Genomic DNA, 19,957 nt, shown 5'->3' with positions numbered 1-19,957 from the left:
TGGGCCATACGTCTGATATGACGTATCCCCCGCAGGAATCTGCCGTGAGGATATTGTTCCATAAACAAATCAGCATCATTGAGATCAGGCAGTTGATCCCACGTACTCAGATTATCCAGGATTCTTTGTAGGAAGTCAGCACCCCACCCCTAAAGAAGGAAATATTTTGGGGGATATTAAAAAGGCAGAATATTATATTTCCCCAAAGGAGTAAGGGAGGGAAAAAAAAATCTGCCCATGTTTCTCCAGGCAGAAACTGAGCAGGCCAGCTCTGTAGAAAAGCAGATTTGATAATCCTGTTCAGAAAGTTGGGCCACCTATTCATAAGCAAAATGTCTTCAGCCACAGCCACAGAGAAGCAGGACATGACTTTTAGAACACAACAGGATTAACCCACCGCCATTAGAATAACAAAAGGGCACACTCAAGCTCGGGTCAAAGTACATTGCACAAGAAGAGGAACAACCTCAAATACAGTGCCCAAAGAAGGTATAAAACCCCACCCACTCCCAACTCCATTTTGTCAGCTGTCTCAGAACCACATGCTGTTGGTTTTGTTCTTCAATAAACTGAACCTTGTTTCCTAAGCAATCTCCATTTTGTTAATTCCCAGCTTGGACTGGCCCCTGATGATTTTTCTTTCAACAGGGGGAAGTCACATCAAATCATTGGCTACTAAGCTGTTTTTCCACTCAAGAGGAGCAGCTGAAGCTCCCCAACAACACCTCGCAATCTCCAATTCGGTTAGATTTATTTCCCAAACTCCACACCCTAGTTGTGTCTCGGTGTGGCATTCACACACAGTTTATTCAGCTGGATTAAGCTTCAGTTTGCTCCGATTTGGTTTTAGAGAATTTAAATGGCCTGTTTGGGCATCTAAAATGCTTAATTCAGTAAAGATGTTGTATCAACCCACTATAAAGCAATAAAGCAAAGGATTAAAGGCCATACACTCACAATAAAAGAACAGAGCAATGGCCCTCATTAAGCCGAATTAATTTCAGTGGGATTGAAAGTTGATCTTCCATATAATTTTACAGAATAACGAAGCTGGAAGGGACCTTGGATCTCTTCTTGTCCAGCCCCCTATACCAATTTAGAGAAATGGCTGTCCGATTTCTTCTTAAAAGCCTCCAGTGACGCAGCGCCCGCAGTCTCTGAAGGCAAAGCCATCCCACTGATTAGTTGTCCTCGCTGTCATGAAATTTCTCCTTATTTCTAGGTGGGATCCTTCCTTGGTTTGCTTCCATCCATTGCTTCTTGTTCTGCCCTCAGGTGCTTTGCAGACTCCCTCTTCTTTGTGGCGGCCTCTCAAATATTGGGAGACTGTTATTGTGTCACCCTGGTCCTTCTTTTTGTTCTGTACCAGCCTGCTACCGGCCCTGCAGATAAGGCAGGGACAACCCCTTTTACAAAACGGCAAGAGGCTGGAACTAAGCCTGACAAATTTATGAACATAAAAACATAAACAGAGCAAAGAGAGCAAACACGAACCATGAAACAGGAGCTATTCAAGCGGTTGCCTTCAGCAAACCAGCCCTCCCACGCATTCCCCTTTTAAACAGTTCAGGGCGTGGCTTCTCTCTGCCTCCTTCCGAGGTGCCCCATTGCCTTCCTCTGTTTACTCCTGATTGACTCCCTCCTGTGTCAGGCGTCCTTGAACAGGGCCAGTTGTGTGTCATCTTCATTCACGCTGTCAGGCTCACACAGCTGGGTCTGCATTGTGACCAGGTGGGAGGGGCCTGGCTGAGGGCTCTCATCAGCAAGCTCTCCAACCCCCTCAGCAAGCTCTCCAACACCCCCCTCCTCCTCCTCTGAGTCATCCGACCCAAATGCCGAACCCACAGGCTGACCCTGAATCACAACACTTTTCATTAAACTAGCCATGCCCAGTTCCAGCAACCGTTCCTTATATGTTTTAGCCTCCAGTCTCCTGATCATCTTTGTTGCTCTTCTCTGCACACTTCCCAGAATCTCAACATCTTTTTTTTTTTTGTATCGTGGCGACCAAAACTGGATGCAATATTCCAAGTGTGGCCTTACCACGGCCTTGTAAAGCGGTATTAACACTTCACCTGATCTTAATTCTATCCCTCTGTTAATGCAGCCTAGGATTGCATTGGCTTTTGAATTTGAATTGAATTTGAATTTTATTGAATTTATATACCGCCCTATTCCTGTAGGACTCAGGGCGGTTTACAGGGTAGTTAAAACATCGATACAAAAATTAAAAACAATTTTAAAAGATTAGATTAAATCCCTGAAAAAATATAAAAAAACCCAATTAAAACTCTCAGCCTGGGCCGGAAAGCTCAAAGAGCCAGGTCTTCAGGTCCCGGCGGAATGAACGGAGGTCAGGGGCGGTCCTAAGCTCCGCGGGCAGCTGGTTCCAAAGGGCAGGCGCACCCACAGAGAAGGCCCTCCCCCTGGGTGTTATCCGCCGGCAATCTTTTACCGGCGGCACCCTGAGAAGGCCCTCCCTGTGGGAGCGCACAGGACGAAGGGAACTTGATGCCGGCAGCAGGTGTTCCCTCAGATATCCTGGTGGCAGCTGCAGCACACGGCTGGCTCCTATTTAAGTGACTGTCCACTAGAACAGAGGTCCACAACCTTTTGGGCACCAGGGACCTGTTCCGTGGAGAGAGGTTTTTCCACAGACAGGAGTATACATGGTTTTTTGTACTGTCTGCATCCTGTGGATGGGGCTTTGCTTGTTTGTGCGGACCGGTTGCTGGCATGCTATAGCCCGGTACCGGTCCAAGCCCTGGGGGTTGGGGACTTCTGCACTAGGACTCCTAGATCCATCTCGTAGTTACTGCTATTGAGTCTCAGGAACCCCCTCTTCTGTACCTGTGCGTTTGGCTTTTCTTGCCTAAGTGTAAAATCTTATTTTTCTAACCGTTGGGATTTCATACTTTTGGAATTTCTCTCAGTCTTGTCTGTCACCCACCTACTCACAACAAAGACAGAATAGCAGATTTGGAAGGGACCTTGGAGGTCTTCTAGTCCAACCCCCTGCTCAGGCAGGAAACCCTATAGCGGGGTAGGCAACCTTGGCTCTTTTATGACTTGTGGACTTCAACTCCCAGAATTCCTGAACCAGCCATGCTGAGGGGAAAGGGAGAGGTTTCCAAGCTCAGCCATGCTGGCTCAGGAATTCTGGGAGTTGAAGTCCACGAGTCATAAAAGAGCCAAGGTTGCCTACCCCTGTCCTATACCAACTCAGACAAATGGCTGTCCAGTCTCTTCTTAAAAATCTCCAGTGTTGGAGCATTCACAGTTTCTGGGAGATATCAGTCCACTGATTAAATGTTCAATGATGTACCTGGGTATGTATTTAGGCAGCTCACAATAGCAGTCAGCGTGGCATTTTTATCTTTTCTCCCCTGCCGGAAGCGCTATGGCTGCAGCTGTCTCTCCCATAACCTCAGCCTGAGGCTTTGCATTCTCAGCTAGGGTGCTTCAGCTGCTTCCTATGTAATGGGATCTGTCCTGGGAGAGCTGTTTCCTGATGGGTTTGAGCACCTCTGCTTGATATCTGACCTCCTGACCTTATTTCCACACAACAGCTGGCACAACAGCTGTCGGGAGGTATGCCCAGCCCCTAGTATTAAAAATAAGCCCATGGGCTCCCAACAGTTTATAGCAGGGGGTCACTTTAAGATCTGTGGACTTCAACTCCCAGAATTCCTGCTGGCTAATGAATGCTGAGGGACACGGTGGCTCAGTGGGTTAGGACGCTGAGCTTGTCGATCTGAAGGTTGACAGTTTGGCAGGTCGAATCCCGAGTGCCGCGTAGCAGAGTGAGCGCCTGTTACTCGTCCCAGCTTCTGCCAACCTAGCAGTTCGAAAGCACGTAAAAATACAAGTAGAAAAATAGGGACCACTACGGTGGGAAGGTAACAGTGTTCCGTGCGCCTTTGGCATCTAGTCATGTCGGCCACATGACCACGGAGACGTCCTCGGACAAGCGCTGGCTCTTTGGCTTTGAAACGGAGATGAGCACCGGCCCCTAGAGTCGGAAACGACTCGCCCCTCAAATATTGGAACAGTTGCAGGATTTGGGTATGGCTAATCTAGAGAAAGAAAGACCAGGCAGTACATGATAGCAGTATTCCAGTATTTGAAGGGCTGCCACGAAAAGGAGGGTGTCAACATATCCTCCGAAGGACCAGAAGGCAAGACAAGAAGCAATGGATGGAAACTGATCAAGGAGAGAAGCAACCTGGAATTAAGGAAAAACTTCCTTATAGTGAGGACAATTAACCAGTGGAACAGCTTCCCTCCAGAAGTTGTAGATGCTTCATCACTGGAGGTTTTTAAGAACAGACAGGACAGTCACCTGTCTGAAATGGTATAAGTTCTCCTGCTTGAATAGTGGGTGGGACTAGAAGACCTCTGAGGTCCCTTCCAACTCTGTTCTGATTGATTGAAAATGTGTGGTCAAAGGGGTTGAAATTTCCATTATGTTGTGATCTTAAAGAGATTCTTTCAGTAAAATCATATATTGTTCTATTCTATTCTATTCTATTCTATTCTATTCTATTCTATTCTATTCTATTCTATTCTATTCTATTCTATTCTATTCTATTCTACCGTATTTTCCGGCGTATAAGATGACTTTTGAACCCCTGAAAATCTTCTCAAAAGTTGGGGGGTCGTCTTATACGCCGGGTCGTCTTATACGCCGGGAAAAAAACATAAATCAGTCGAGTGTCCCCATTCTTGCAAAGCAACTTCAAGCCTCCTTAGTCCAGTCCCCCCTCCATCGTGACTCTCCCTTCCCATCCCCAAGAGCCTCTAAGCCCCTTCCCCTCCCCCTTGCAAACACCAGACCCCGGGAGTGGCAGGAAGCCCCTCCCCCTCACCCAAGCGGCATCTGAGCATAAGCAGAGTGCGCCCTGCTACCCGCTATCTCTCCCGGCAGACGCCCGCATCCGGCCTCGCAACCAGCCGCAGAAGCCCGCGCCCGGCTTTCCTTCCCCCCACCCGCACCCGGCTACCTGTTCCTGGGCCCTGGCCCTAGCCGCGGGCCAGCTCGCCAGCGACCAGGCCGACGGACTGGCCACCGCTAGAGGCGGGCGGGAAGAGCTTCGTATATAAAACGCCTCGAGAAGGGGACGAGCCAATCAAACGCATTGGTATTTCGGAGGAGGCGTGGCCGCGGATCAAGGAGCGCTGCCGGGTTTGGGGGTTGAGAACGTAGTGGCACCCGCCCTTGTGGAGAGCGGGCTTCAGCGGACGGGGTCGGGGGGGATCTCGGGGGAGCCGGCCGAGGGTCGCTATTTCCGCGTGTCGGGGCCCACCGCCCCTGGCTGCCTTCCCGCTCCCTTCGCGACGGCTTTGGGAGACGCTCCCCGGCAGATCGGGGAGGGAGCGCCCGCCCGCCGCCAGGCCGTTCCAAGTTTGGGGAACTTCCGGGGACTTCCAGTGGGCCGGGGAAGAGTGTGTCTGCCAGCCCGTTCCAGGAACTTCCAGGGACTTCCGGCGGGCCTGGCGCCCCTCTCGCCTGCAGACCACGCAGCGGCCCTCGCCAGCCGGCCTCGGCATGGCCGCCCCAAGCCCACCTCTCCAGTGCGTCTTCCGAGCCCAGCTGGCTGACTGCCTCCTGGGCGGGGCTTGGCTCCAGACACGCGGCTGCTCCGTCTGCAAATGTGCTCTCAAATGGGTGGGTGGAAGGAAAAGCCCCTTTGGGCTTCAAAAGGGAGGCTTTGCACCATCTGCATCAGACGGGGCTGAATCGGGCTTGTGTACCCGCTACTTGGCAAGTGGCATGTAAGTATTTTCCAGCGTATAAGACGAAAAACCTTGAAAATCTTCTTAAAAGTCGGGGGTCGTCTTATACGCCGGGTCATCTTATACGCCGGAAAATACGGTATTCTATTCTATTCTATTCTATTCTATTCTATTCTATTCTATTCTATTCTATTCTATTCTATTCTATTCTATTCTATTCTATTCGCATTAGTGCCAGGGAATTGTAGTCCACCCATCTTAAAGTTGCCAAGTTTGGAGACGTATTTATTTATCCAATTTCTAAAGCCGCCCAATTCAACCAAATTACTCTGGGTGGCTTACAATTCTATTGTTGGTACAGGATGACCGGAGAAATTATGCAGAATGCATAAAGGCACTTCAAATATATATTGGGAATGTGAACAACACGGAGGGGACATTTTATCATGCGTGATGGACGTGTAGAAAAGTTTTAAAAAATGGATTCAAAGTCATACAAAGGATTTTAAAAGGTTAATACAGGTAGTCCTCCTCTTACAACAGTTCGTTTAATGACCGTCTGAAATTACAGCAGCATTGAAAAAAGTGACTTATGACTGGTTTCACACTTGCGACTCTTGCAGCATCCCCAGGGTCGTGTGAACAAAATCCAGATGCTTGGCAACTGACTCGTATTTAATTTATTTATTTTAATTCCATTTATATCCCGCCCTTCTCCGAAGACTCAGGGCAGCTTACAAGCTTAGCAGTAGCCTTCATTCTATGTATATGCCTGCTTATTAGGGTTTTCACACACCCCCAAGCAGCATTATTACAAAGTCAGCTTAATTGCCCCCAACAATCTGGGTCCTCATTTTATCAACCTCGGAAGGATGGAAGGCTGAGTCAACCTTGAGCCTGGTGGGACTCGAACCTGCACTGAGCCTGGTGGGACTGAACCTTGAGCCTGGTGGGACTCGAACCTGCGTCATAAAATTTATGATGGATGCAGTGTCCCGGGGTCATGTGATCCCCTTTTGCGACCTTCTGACAAGCAAAGTCAGTTGGGGAAGCCAGATTCATTGAACAACGATGTTAGTAACTTAACCACTGCAATGATTTATTTAAACGACTGTGGCAAGAAAGCTTGTAAAAGGGGACAAGACTCACTAAACAACTGTCTCACTTAGCAACAGAAATTTGGGGCTCAGTTGTGGTCATAAGTCAAGAATTACCTGTGCTCACTGAAGCCAAAATTTTTTCCTTTTAGGACCGATAGATGCATAGTTAGAAAAAAGCCATGGGAAATTATTTCAGCATATATGAGTACTGCGACAAGATTTATGCACAAAGGGGGAATGAATGATGACATTGCCCAAACTTGCTAAGATGAATAAACTACCTTTTTAAAATAGAGTATATCCAGATCCTCAGAAAAAACAACCAAAAAGAAAAAAAAAACACTGTTAGCCTTCCCAGATTTCCCAAAACACCCTTGGGAAACAGCCTTTATGAAACTCTAGGACCGTGTTTCTCATCCATGGCAACTTTACAATGTCTGAACTTCAACTTCCAGAATTCCCCAGACAGCAGAGAATTCTGGGAGTTGAAGTCCAAATGTCTTAGAGCAGAGGTCCCCCAACCTTTTGGGCCCCAGGGACCGGTTCCGTGGAGAGAAGTTTTTCCACGGACCGGAGAGTGCGTGGTTTTGTGCGCTGCCTGCATCCCGCAGATGGGCCTTTGCTTGTTTGTGCGGACCGGTTGCTGGCATGCCGCGGGACGGTACCGGTCCACAAACTGGGGGTTGGGGACCCCTGTCTTAAAGCATCTTAAAGTTGAGAAACTTGGTGTGGGAACGGCCAGCTTTTGGCCTCCCAACCTTCAGCTTTCCCAAACGTTTCTTATCGGCCTCTACGTGAATTACAGTGATGAGCACACTCTCCTGGTTCGCACAGGTTGGCATGTGGGAGGTTTGGGAAACGCTATGATAGAGCTTTCACATATATCTTTTAGTATCTTGTTTTTGTAATGATCTCATAGGCACCTGAGTAGTTTTCACGACGTATCCAATTATCACTATGTATCCTATTTTTTTGAGATTGATGGGGTTTATGTAATGTTGTATTTGGTATTCAGAAAAAGGAGGTGAATAAAAGTTCAGCGGGTAGTTGCTCAGGTTTTTTTTGGAGAGACGAGGCTGCCTGGCTGGTTCAGCACATCTCTATCGACCTTGGGTCTGAATTCTTTTCCCTACATCTGGGGATTAAAATTACAAGAAAAATCAGAAATAAGAGAAATAAGGAAAGACAACTCTCTGGATATTTGGGGCAAGGGCCAATATCGTCTTCCGTCAACGATGCACCGAATCAGCCAGCTGTGCTTCTGATCAGCGGTGGTGATGCTCTGAGGAAGGCATCCTTTGGCTTTAAACATAATGCTTGTTATCCTCACTGTAGTCATAAGGATCGCCCTCAAAAGGCAGGGGGGGAGGTTGGTTGTATATTCCCACCAAGAAGATCCACAAGGTCCCCAGGATCAGGATAGGAGTCACCAAGAAGAGGCAGAGGCGGTCCACAGTGCGAGCGACACGATTCCAGCTGTCCTTTTCCTGCAAGAATAAAATAATAGGATTGGGAAAGGGTCAAAGTCTTTCATACACCTCAAAGCAACTCCAAAGCTATGCTCAGCCAACGTCACTTGAGAAAGAGTCTAGTACAGGGGTAGGCAATCTTGGCTCTTTTGTGACTTGTGGACTTCAACTCCCAGAATTCCTGAGCCAGCCATTTATTATTTATTTATTTATTTATTATTGGGACTTATATGCCGCCCTATCTCCCGAAGGACTCAGGGCGGCTAACAACAATAACATACAATAATACAGAAGTTAAAAGAAAATTAAATTAATGGCCACTGTAGAATAAATTAAAATTAAAATAAGTTAAAAATTACAGTTAAAAATTAAAAACATAATTAAAATCCCTGTCAGTCCAGGTCAGCCAGGTAAAAAAGGAGTGTTTTGAGGCCGCGGCGAAAGGACTGGAGATCTGGGGCCATCCGAAGCTCAGGGGGGAGCTGGTTCCATAGGGCAGGTGCCCCCACAGAGAAGGCCCTCCCCCTGGGGGTCGGCAGCCGACATTGTCTAGCCGACGGCACCCTGAGGAGGCCCTCTCTGTGTGAGCGCACTGGGCGATGGGAAGTCGTTCCCGGCAGCAGATGGTCCTGCAAGTATCCCGGGCCTAGGCCATGTAGGGCTTTAAAGGTAAGTACCAGCACCTTAAATCTCACCCGGAGGACAACCGGTACCGTAACCAATGCAGCTCACGCAGGAGGGGTGTAATATGGGAGTATCGGGGTGCTCCCATCACTACCCACGTGGCCACACTCTGCACCAGCTGAAGCCTCCGGGTGGTCTTCAAGGGCAGCCCCATGTAGAGAGCATTGCAGTAATCTATACGGGAGGTAACGAGTGCGTGGGTGACTGCCATGCTGAGAGGAAAGGGAGAGGTTTCCAAGCTGAGCCATGCTGGCTCAAGAATTCTGGGAGTTGAAGTCCGTGAGTCATAAAAGAGTCAACGTTGCCTACCCCGGTCTACTAAGATTTGTGGACTTCAACTCCCAGAATTCCTGAGCCAGCCATGCTGAGGGGAAAGAGAAAGGTTTCCAAGCTGAGCCATGCTGGCTCAGGAATTCTGGGAGTTGAAGTCCACGAGTCTTAAAGTTCAAAGTTTGGAGACCCCTGATTTACTGGGTGCCCTTAATGGCTTCCTTCAACAACCAGGTGAAGTGAGTTGTGACAGCACCACATTCTGCTACAGAGAGTGGAAATATTAAATTATATTCCCTCAGCTGCCGTGCATGGCCAATGGCTCATGATAAAGGTCCATTGGTGTTGTGTACATAGTTATTAGGTATTTGACAGCTCGGCGCCTGGCAACAGCAGGCATACGCTCCAATTGGCCGGTCAGTTTTAGCGGGAGATTCCAACGCGAATGATTGGCTAAGAGCTCGCCGGCCAGAGTATTTAAAGAGCTAAAAGGGGCTGTGGAACAGTGTTCTGTCAACCACAATAAAGCTGAGTTACTGAACCTCTGGCTGTCATCTGTTCCCTCACGGTCCAGCCACGCTATCTAACAATTGGGCTAATTGCTTTGGCTACATTTACCTCAAACTTTATTTATTTAGTTATTTATTAACTTCAGTGACCGCCCATCATACCACAGGGCAACTCCGGACGGTTTACAATATTAAAAAGATAAAATGTTACAAAGCCCACACAGCAATACAAGCTGTAATATAAAAAAAGATTTTTAATGTTTTTTTTATTCTTTATGCTTTTTATCCCATCTTTATTATTTTCCTACTAATATAAATAGAAATATATTTACATTATGTTTTTACAAACAAGCCAAGGTGACAAATGTACCAAATACTATCTCCACCTCACTATTTTCCCCACAACAACATATCTGTGATTGGTGGAAAGTATTTAGAAAGTCGAAATTGTTGAATTCTGCCCTCAACAGAACAGGAACTGACACTTGAGGAATGTTCCAGAAGACAGAATGGAGAGCCATGAACTTTTATAGGGGCAAAAAGAAAGATTCCCATTAGTTGCTCCAGGATTGCCGAACGAAAGTTAAAATCTTAAAATCATAAAAAAAGGAAAACGAAAAGAGAAACGTGAGTCCACATAGTCCTCAATTCACAACTGAGCCCCAAATTTCTGTCGTTAGGCGAGGCATTCATTAGGTGGATTTTGCCCCACTTTACAACCTTTCTGGCTGCAGTTGTTAAGTGAATCACTGCATTGTTAAGTGAGTGACACGATTGTTAGGAGAACCTGGCTTCCCCATTGAGTTTGCTTGTCAGAAGGTCACAAAAGGGGAAAATCACACGAGCCTGGGACACCACAACCGTCACAAATATGAGTGAGTTGCCAAGCGTCCAAATTCTGATCATTTGATGATGGGGATGCTGCAATGGTCGTAAATGTGAAAAATGGTCATACGTCACTTTTTTCAGTGCCCTTGTAAACTTAAAATTATCATGAAACAAACCTGTCAACATCCAGCTCAAGAATCCATATAAAACGCCAGGTTCACTTCGTTTCCAAAAAGCTTACTGTTTATTGAAGACACCACATGGTAATGTCGAAGCAAAACTAACTCTGAGGTTCCAACCCCAATTCATAGACTTAAACAATCATTGTCTTAGCCAAACCCCCAAATTCTAATGTTAGTCCATATAAACAAGTTCACTTTGTTAGGGGAACCGTCTGCTTCAAATCCACACCTGTTCTGGTGTCCTTGACAAGACTTCAGGCTCTCACAGTCTCCAGCTGAATCGAAGAGATTTCGTTTCTCCATTTAACCCACTTGAAAGTAACATCCCCCCCCCCAATCTAAAGGCAAGATGAAGCGCAGAGGCACATAGCTGCCAAAGTTTCATCCTTGACAAAACCGTTGTAAGTCAAGGACTACCCGTAACTAAGGGGCTGAATGTTCTACAGAGGTCCTAAGAGACCAGCTTCCTGAACAGCCCATTAGCTTCACTACTGCAAACACCCAGTTGGGAAAATTGGTTCTCAATCATAGTCAGAATTAACTTTTCTTCTGTATCAAGTTAGCAGAGCATCACCGGGCTTTTGAAAGTCTGAAGAAACAAAGATGTTTGAGGGATTTGAGATGGATTCGCACACCTACCTCGTTATAGCTGTTCTTCTCCTGCATGTGTTTCACGATGAAATTGGCTCCAGCAATGGCTGGCTTGATCTCATTGTAAATCTGGTCCTGCAAATCACCTATGCCTTGGGGATTTGGTCCTGGGAGGTGGAGAAAAGAAGGAAGCTGTAAAGTCAGGGCCGAGGAGATCTAGGTGGGAGGACTATACAGCTCTAGAGAGCTACAATATAAGAGCCCTGGTGGCGCAGTGGTTAGAATGTAGTATTGCAGGCTAATTCTGCCGACTGTCAGCAGTTTGATTCTGACCAGCTCAAAGTTGACTCAGCCTTCTATCCTGCCGAGGTTAGTAAAACATGGACCCAGATTGTTGGGGGCAATAGAGCAGCAGGTCCCAACCTTTTGGGCACCAAGGACCGGTTCTGTGGAGAAAGGTTTTTCCAGGGACCGGAAGGGCTGTGGTTTTGTGTGCTGTCTGCATCCTGCCGATGGGGCTTTCCTTGTTTACATGGCCCAGTTTCTGACATGCCACAAGACTGGTGCCAACCCATGGACCAGGTGTTGGGGACCCCTGGCTTCGAGAATGCAGTAAAAGCACTATGAAGCGCTATATAAGTCTGCTATTGTTGTAATTCCATGCCAGCCTGTGATCCCGGCAGCTGAGTCTGGGGAAATCAGAGGAGGGCCCTGGGGAGCCATCAGAGTCGGAGGAGGGCTCTGATGAGCTCCAGGACTTACAAACTGATGAAGAGCCTGGCCCTTACACTCATGCTCAGGATGAGACCCAGCTGTGCTGGGAAACTGAGTCGGACTCTGAGGACGCACACCTGGAGGACATTACAGACACTTGTAAACACTGAAAACCTGGTTTTTTGATCTATTAGGCCTGGACTGAAGGGGTTTCAGCTATTAATATTGTTTTAATTGTTGGGCTTAAGTAATTTAATCTATTTTAATTTATACTATTTTTATATTGTATTTTATGCTGCCCTGTAAAACGCCCTGAGTCCTTCGGGAATAGGGCGGTATAAAAATTTAATTAAATAAATAAATAAATAAGTAGGCAACATGAGTAGGACAGAGGGAGGCTATGGGGCAGCTGCAAGGGAGGAGGAGAAGGCATTGAGAAGCTACGCCTTAGGGTTGCATAACAAAAAGGGAAGGTATGGGCAGGGCTGGTTGCTGAAGGCAACCATTTGCAAAGGACTCCAGTTTCAAGGGATCATGTTCTTTGCCTGTGAACTATTCCCTCTTTGACTCGTGCTCCATTTTACTTTTGAACAATTCTCCATTGGAAAACATGTTCTGTTGCTTTTACTTTTGGGACAATTATCAGGTCTGTAACTCAAATAAAAGGGGTCTTCAGCTGAATTGTGGAAGTTTCATTTCTCTATCTAACCCAGGGACCGGTACCAGGCCATGGCATGCCAACAACTGGGCCGTACAAAGAAGCAAAGCCCCATTCACGGGATGCAGTTAGCACACAAAACCACACACTCTCCAGTCCGTGGAAAAACATCTCTCCACAGAACTGGTCCCTGATGCCCCAAAGGTTGGGGACCTCTGATCTAACCCACTTGAAAGTAACACCGCCCTGCTTAATCTAAAGGCAAGTTGTAACGCAGAGGCACGTAGCTGACAAATGTTCATCCTTGACAAAAGCATTCGTGCATGTTATAAACCAGGGTATTTAAAAGTCATCACGATACTGGATTGGAGAAGTTTTCAAGTGTCCACGCTGCCATCAGACGTGAAAGCTGAACTATAACCACTGGACCCTCCTCCTCTCCATTCCCATTCCTCTTTCAGCCTTACGTGCAGGGGTAATCCGTCTGGTTAGGCCATGCCTCTCCGACTGCTTCTCAAACATGAGCTCACTGCGGGACTTAATGGTGAAATATTCCTCTGCTTTGACGATGTAACCGACGGAGCTAGAACGCCGGATCCGGAAGCCGTCCTGTGGCGTGGGGTCCCTCTCGGCCGGCTTGGACATGTGCAGGAGGCGAGGAAGGGTGTCAAGAAAGAACTGTGGATAAAAGAAGAAAGAAAAGTGATTTTCAACTTCCCAGTCTGGCCAGTAGCTTAAAGATCTCCTGATGGTGCCCCATCCGAGTGCCAAAATAAACCCAAGCAGACAAGATGCAGCCACTTAGCTGTGTCTGCCGGAACAGACCCTCTGAGAAGCAAACAATGCGGAAACAATGGGAAGTGTCTGAAATCTATGGAGCTTCTCTGGGTTTTGTCCCCAAGGCAACTGGACTTTGATTTTCCTTGAAGATGTTTCGCTTCTCATCCAAGAAGCAGTTGGTCAGAACTGAGGATGCTTCTTGGATGAGAAGCGAATCATCTTTGAGAAAAAATAAAGTCCAGTTGGCTTCTGAAAAAGCACCTTTGGGACAATGGGAAGTGTTAGCTGTTGTAAGGGAATTCTGGGAGTTGAAGTCCACAAGTCATAAAAGAGCCAAGGTTGCCTACCTTTGGTCTAGCCTCTTCTTAGAAATTCTATAGATTGAATTGTTTCTTCCGGCTTACCTCTTTCATCCATTCAGACAAGACATGGGTGTTGGGGGTCCGAAAATGAAAGTTGAGCTCCACAGTGCACGCCACCACGACCGCGGTCACGAGAAGCATGACGAACAGCAGGTACCTATTGGCAGTATACATGACCATTTATAAAGTCAAGGCTAATTTTTTTTCAGATGTTTATTTCCTGTTTCATTTTCCCCTTTGAAGGATCTCGAAAGAGTCTGGAAGCATCTGCTGGGTCATTCAATGCCTGGGTTATGACATCATCATATGGGAAGTCAGCCCCCCCCCCGGAAGGAAATAGTAAAAGAGCAGAATATTATATTTCCTCAAAGGATCCTAAAGAGGCAGAAAAGCATGCCCACTTTTTCTTAATAGCCCCAAGTCTCCCTCCCCCAAGCAGAAACCAACTCTGTAGAAATGCAGATGTAATAATCCATTCAGGAAGGTTGGAGGCCCCCACCTAGAAGCTTAGGAAGACAAAGACACCTAAAATCTACATACCCCACCCAAACTCTAAGACAGGACATAACAGGATTAACCCACAGATGCCAAAGGGCACACTCAGACTCAGGTCAAAGTTCATGCCACAGGAACAAAAGGCTCCAGATCCGAAAAAATTAGCATGTATGTAACCAAATTATCAGCCTAAATGTTGGAGGTGTGGTTGTGATGATGCAACATATTATCATATATGGTGGACTTGTAAAAAAGTTAAAGCTTTTTGGATTAAAATTTGGTGGAATATGCAGAAAATATTTAAGAAAAAGATAAGGTTTTCTCCACAGTTATTTCTTTCGGGTATTACTACAGACTGTACTGTTATAGAAACCAAATTGAGGTTGAATTTAATAACGGCAGCAAGACTTTCGATATCTCAATATTGGAAGAAGGAGGAACTGCCTACGATAGAAGAGTGGACTTTAAAAGTTTCAAACCTGGCAGAAATGGCAAAAAATTCAGCATATTTGAAAGATCACTCGCAACAAAGATATATAGCGGAATGGAGAAGATGGATCGATTATATTCAGAATAAATATGGGACTAAAAAGTTTCATTTAGCATATGAATAAGTATTAGTATTATAAGATGTATTATTATTTAGTTATTATTATTTAGTTATTTAGTTGTGTTTAAGGGGAGTTAAAGTGCGATAGAATTTTAAGTGTTTTTTTAGTTAGATAGCTTATTTTAGCTTAAATTTGTAAAAGTTAATACCCTGTATTCAGCTCTGGGAAGTCGGGGGGGAGGGAGGGTAAGTGGGGGGGAGGGGGAGGGAGGGAGTTTATGTTTTTAAAATGTATTTTAAAACTTTTCAATTAAAAAAAAGGAAAAAAAAGGCTCCAAGGGTATAAAAACTCACTCCCTACATGAGCTCTCTCTCTTTTTTTCCAGATCCATTTTTCTGTCTGGCTCTCCTCTTCAATAAACCTGCAACCTTCTTTCTAAAGCACTCTCCATGTTTGTTTATTTCCTACTCGGACTGGACCCTGATGAAGACTTTTCCTTCAACAATCATGCCAATAATGTCAAGAGATATATATCATGTCATAGGAGGTGGGGCTCAGAATGCTAAAGTCTGTACCGACCGTCCTCAACTTGCAACAATTGAGATCAGCACTTCTCTCGCTCAGCGGTGCGGTCTTTAAGGGAGTCACGCTCAATTTTGCGACCTTTTTTTTTGCCACGGTTGTTAAGCGAGTCCAGCTTCTCTCCTTGATTTTGCTGGCCACAAGGCCCCTGGGACGACTGCAAGTGGCAATCCTGTGATCTCGGAAGGCTGCAGCCGTCCTAGGTGCATGCCAATTGCCAAGCTTTTGGATTTTGATCACGTGACGGTGGGGAGGCTGCAATGTCGTAAGTGCGAGGAGTGGTCCCAAGACATTTTTTTCCACTGCTGGCATCACTCTGAATAGTTGTTAAACGAATGGTCGTAAGTTGAGGACTACCTGTATACGGGGCAGTGATAAGATGTTGAATTGGCACTAGGGGGAAACAGATTCGAGTCCAGCCATGGGCATAGACTTTCAGCCAGTTGCATTCTTTCAGACCAGCCTACCCCACAGGGTTATGGTGGGGAAAAAGAGGAAGACGGACCACTGTCACACAACACACAAACCAACTAAACTTCAAAACATCTACGCAAACCGAAAGACCCAGCAACTCCCAGAAGAAAAAACAGGAGCCATTCTACAACATGCAATGTCAGAACTGCAGCAACCGCTATGGAGGACAAACAGGCAGAAGACTGGCAGAGCGCATCCATGAACACCAACTGGCAGTCAGAAGGCCTGACGAAAATTTTTAAAATTTCATCACATGTAGACAGATTTAACGATAGCTTCAATGGGGAACCTGTGACCATCCTAGACCGGGCCAAGTCCCAAAAAGGCCAGGAAACTTCTAGAAGCCTGGCAGTCTGACAAATCAGCCATCAATAGACACATAGACATTAACAACGTCTATCGACTATGCAAAAGACACAATCAACCAGCCCCAATGAGAAAAAGACTCCAGCATCTCTCCACCAGGAATCAGCACTCAGATCGGCATAGATTAACTCCAAGGTCAACTTCAGACCGACAAGCAAGTAAGCAATACCCCAATCAAGAAATTGGCACAGAGCCAACAGTAAACAGCACAACCAAAGAATCCCTAAGACCGCACACACCCCCACCCCCACTCAGATAGGCAAGACACCAGAATATAAAGTGACAGCAAAAAAGCATTCCTTACTAGCACTGATGATGTTCCCTAGTTGGGTCATGAAATGTCTGCAAGAAAACAACCCAGCTCCGAGGGCACCAAGGACCCCACAGTCCTTTCCCTTTTTCTCTCCTCCTCCTCCTCCTCCTCCTCCTCGTCCTCGTCCTTCTCCTCCTCCTCCTTTCTCCTCCTCCCCCCTTCTAGTACTGATGATGTTCCCTAGTTGGGTAATGAAACGTCTGCAGGAAAACAACCAAGCTCAGAGAGCACCAAGGACCCCACAGTCATTTCCCTTTTTTTTTCCTCCTCCTCCTCCTCCTCCTCCTCCTCCTCCTCCTCCTCCTCCTCCTCCTCCCCCCCCCAGACCTCTCTTCTAACACTGATGAAGTTACCTAACTGGGTAATGGAAACCACCAAGCTCAGAGAGCAACAGGGGCCCCAGAGTCATCGTCGTCGTCGTCCTCCTCCTCCTCCTCCTCCTCCTCCTCCCCCTCCTCCTCCTCCTCCTCCTCCTCCTCCTCCTCCTCCCCACTCCGCAAACCTCATCCGTTCTAGCACTGATGGTTGGCTGGGGAATTCTGGGAGCTGAAGTCCACACATTGATATGTTTGATATGTCCACACATTTGATATAGATCGATATGTAACCCTTCATTCACGGATTCAAGTTGCTAAGCCAAGTCCTCCAGCCAGAGTGGCTTGGATGAAATTTGGTTAAGAAAAGAGGGCCGTTGCAATCGAAAAACCTCCGAAGGCTCCCAATTTAGGGATTTTTATTTCAGACTGGGGAGACTTACTTGCCGATGAGGGGAATGGCGAAGGAGGTGGCCGGGAGACGCTGAGAAATCAGCAGCAGAAATACAGACTGAGCCAAGAGGATGGAGATAGCCAAGGTCACTTTTTCCCCACCTGGAAAGCACGATGAGAAGTGGACCTCAGGACATCCGCACTAAATTTTTGACGCTTCTTCGTTTCCTAGATTTACTGTCTCCTGGAAATAAATCCACACCCGCCTTCTTTGCATTCCCGTCAGCTGTCCAGCCAACGTCTAATCAATTTAATAAACACAGGGAGTCCTCGACGTACAACCGCAATTGAGCCCCACATTTCTGCTGCTAAACCAGACCACTGTTAAGGGAGCTTTGCCCCATTTTACGAGCTTTCTGGCCACGGCTGTTAAGTGAAGCGCTGCCCTCCTTAAGTCAACCACACCGTGGTTAAGTAAATCCGGCTTTGCTTGCCACGAAGGGTCGCAAAAGGGGATCAACGTGACCTTGGGACCCAGCAACAGTCATAAATGTGAGTCAGCTGCCAAGCATCTGAATTTTGATCACCTGACCGCAATGGTCATAAGTATGAAAAACATGCCGGTGTAAATGTGGACGGTCACTAAACAAACTGCTGTAAGTCGAGGACTACCCGTAAAGAGATAGGCCCTAAGTCAGGGGTAGGCAACCTCGGCTCTTTTATGACTGGTGGACTTCAACTCCCAGAATTCCTGAGCCAGCCATGCTGAGGGGAAAGGGAGGTTTCCAAGCTGAGCCATGTCGGCTGAGGAATTCTGGGAGTTGAAGTCCACCAGTCATAAAAGAGCCGAGGTTGCCTACACCTGACCTAGGCCTAGGCTGCTTTATGACTTGTGGACTTCAACTCCCAGAATTCCTGAGCCAGCCATGCTGAAGGAAAAGGGAGAGGTTTCCAAGCTGAGCCATGCTGTCTCAGGAATTCTGGGAATTGGAAGTCCACGAGTTGTAAAAGAGCCAAGGTTGCCTATCTCTGGACTGGACAGTCACTTGTCTGAGATAGTATAGGTCAGGGGTAGGCAACCTCGGCTCTTTTATGACTCGTGGACTTCAACTCCCAGAATTCCTCAGCCAGCCATGCTGAGGGGAAAGGGAGAGGTTTCCAAGCTGAGCCATGCTGGCTCAGGAATTCTGGGAGTTGAAGTCCATGAGTCATAAAAGAGCCAAGGTTGCCTACCCCTGGCCTAGGCCGCTTTATGACTCGTGGACTTCAACTCCCAGAATTCCTCAGCCAGCCACGCTGAGGGGAAAGGGAGAGGTTTCCAAGCTGAGCCATGCTGGCTCAGGAATTCTGGGAGTTGAAGTCCACAAGTCATAAAAGAGCCGAGGTTGCCTACCCCTGACCTATACTATCTCAGACAAGTGACTGTCCAGTCCAGAGATAGGCAACCTTGGCTCTTTTACAACTCGTGGACTTCAACTCCCAGAATTCCTCAGCCAGCCACGCTGAGGGGAAAAGGAGAGGTTTCCAAGCTGAGCCATGCTGGCTCAGGAATTCTGGGAGTTGAAGTCCACGAGTCATAAAGCGGCCTAGGCCAGGGGTAGGCAACCTTGGCTCTTTTATGACTCGTGGACTTCAACTCCCAGAATTCCTCAGCCAGCCACGCTGAGGGGAAAGGGAGAGGTTTCCAAGCTGAGCCATGCTGGCTCAGGAATTCTGGGAGTTGAAGTCCACGAGTCATAAAAGAGCCGAGGTTGCCTACCCCTGCCCTAAGTGAACATCAGCAGGAAGCGAGGTAAAAGAGCACTTACTGTCAGCCGGCAGGTAGAAGACAAGGATGGTCATGAAGGAGATAAGGACGCAAGGGGTGACTATGTTGATGACGTAAAAGAGAGGCTTGCGCTGAATGATGAGGTAGAAGGTTATGTCCTGGTATTTGTTGCTGTCTCGCGAGACAAGCGGGTTGATGTTCTTACGAGCCGGCCGGTGAACAATATCCCATTCCCCATTTTCTGATTGTGGGAGAGAGAAGGGGGGGGAAGGATGGAGGGAGGAGGAGACAAAAAGAGAGACAGACAGAATAGAGAGAAAAGAGAAAAGAGAGAAAAGAGAGAGAGAGAAGAGAGAGGAGAGAAGAGAAGAGAAGAGAGAAGAAAGAAGAGAGGAGAAAGAGAGAAGACAGAAAAGACAGAAGGGAGAAAGGGAAGAGATGGAACACATAGAAAAGAGAAAAGAGAGAGAAAGAGAAGAGAGAAAAAAGAGGAGAGAGGGGAGACAAAAGAAAGTGAAGAGAGAGGAGAGAGAGAGAAGAAAGAAGAAAGAGGAGAGAGGAGAAACAGAAGACAGAAAAGAGAGAAGGGAGAAAGGGGAAGAGATGGAAGAGAAAAGAGAGAAAGAAGAGAGAAAAATTGAGGAGAGAGAGGAGAGAGAGAAAAGAAAGAGGAGAGGAGAGAGAGAGGAGAGAGAGAGGAGAAAGAAGAGAGGAGAGACAGAGAAGATACAGAAAAGAGAAAGAAAGAGAAAAAAGAGGAGAGAGAGGAGAGAGAGAAAAGAGAAAGAGAAGAGAGAAAAAAGAGGAGAGGAGAGAAG

The 19,957-nt window shown here is 47.0% G+C and overlaps 2 protein-coding genes across 2 annotated transcripts in view; one reads left to right on the top strand and one right to left on the bottom strand.

Moving 5' to 3' along the window:
- Positions 1–19,957, top strand: part of LOC308669013 (solute carrier family 12 member 9-like) — a 376,525-nt gene that overhangs the window by 134,167 nt on the left and 222,401 nt on the right. The window lies entirely within an intron of this gene.
- CHRND (cholinergic receptor nicotinic delta subunit) overlaps positions 7,622–19,957 on the bottom strand; it is a 33,848-nt gene continuing 21,512 nt past the window's right edge. The window contains exons 7-12 of the mRNA XM_081328514.1: positions 19,180–19,380; positions 17,422–17,533; positions 13,926–14,040; positions 13,209–13,419; positions 11,418–11,536; positions 7,622–8,323 (exon numbers count right to left, since the gene is read on the bottom strand). Of these exons, the coding sequence (XP_081184640.1) occupies positions 8,141–8,323; positions 11,418–11,536; positions 13,209–13,419; positions 13,926–14,040; positions 17,422–17,533; positions 19,180–19,380 (941 nt within the window). The 3' untranslated portion in view covers positions 7,622–8,140. The remainder of the gene's footprint in view (positions 8,324–11,417; positions 11,537–13,208; positions 13,420–13,925; positions 14,041–17,421; positions 17,534–19,179; positions 19,381–19,957) is intronic.

Source organism: Vipera berus (genome assembly GCF_964194415.1).
Source record: "Vipera berus genome assembly, chromosome: 5".
NCBI lineage: Eukaryota > Metazoa > Chordata > Lepidosauria > Squamata > Viperidae > Vipera > Vipera berus.
This window is presented reverse-complemented; position numbering and strand designations above follow the sequence as displayed.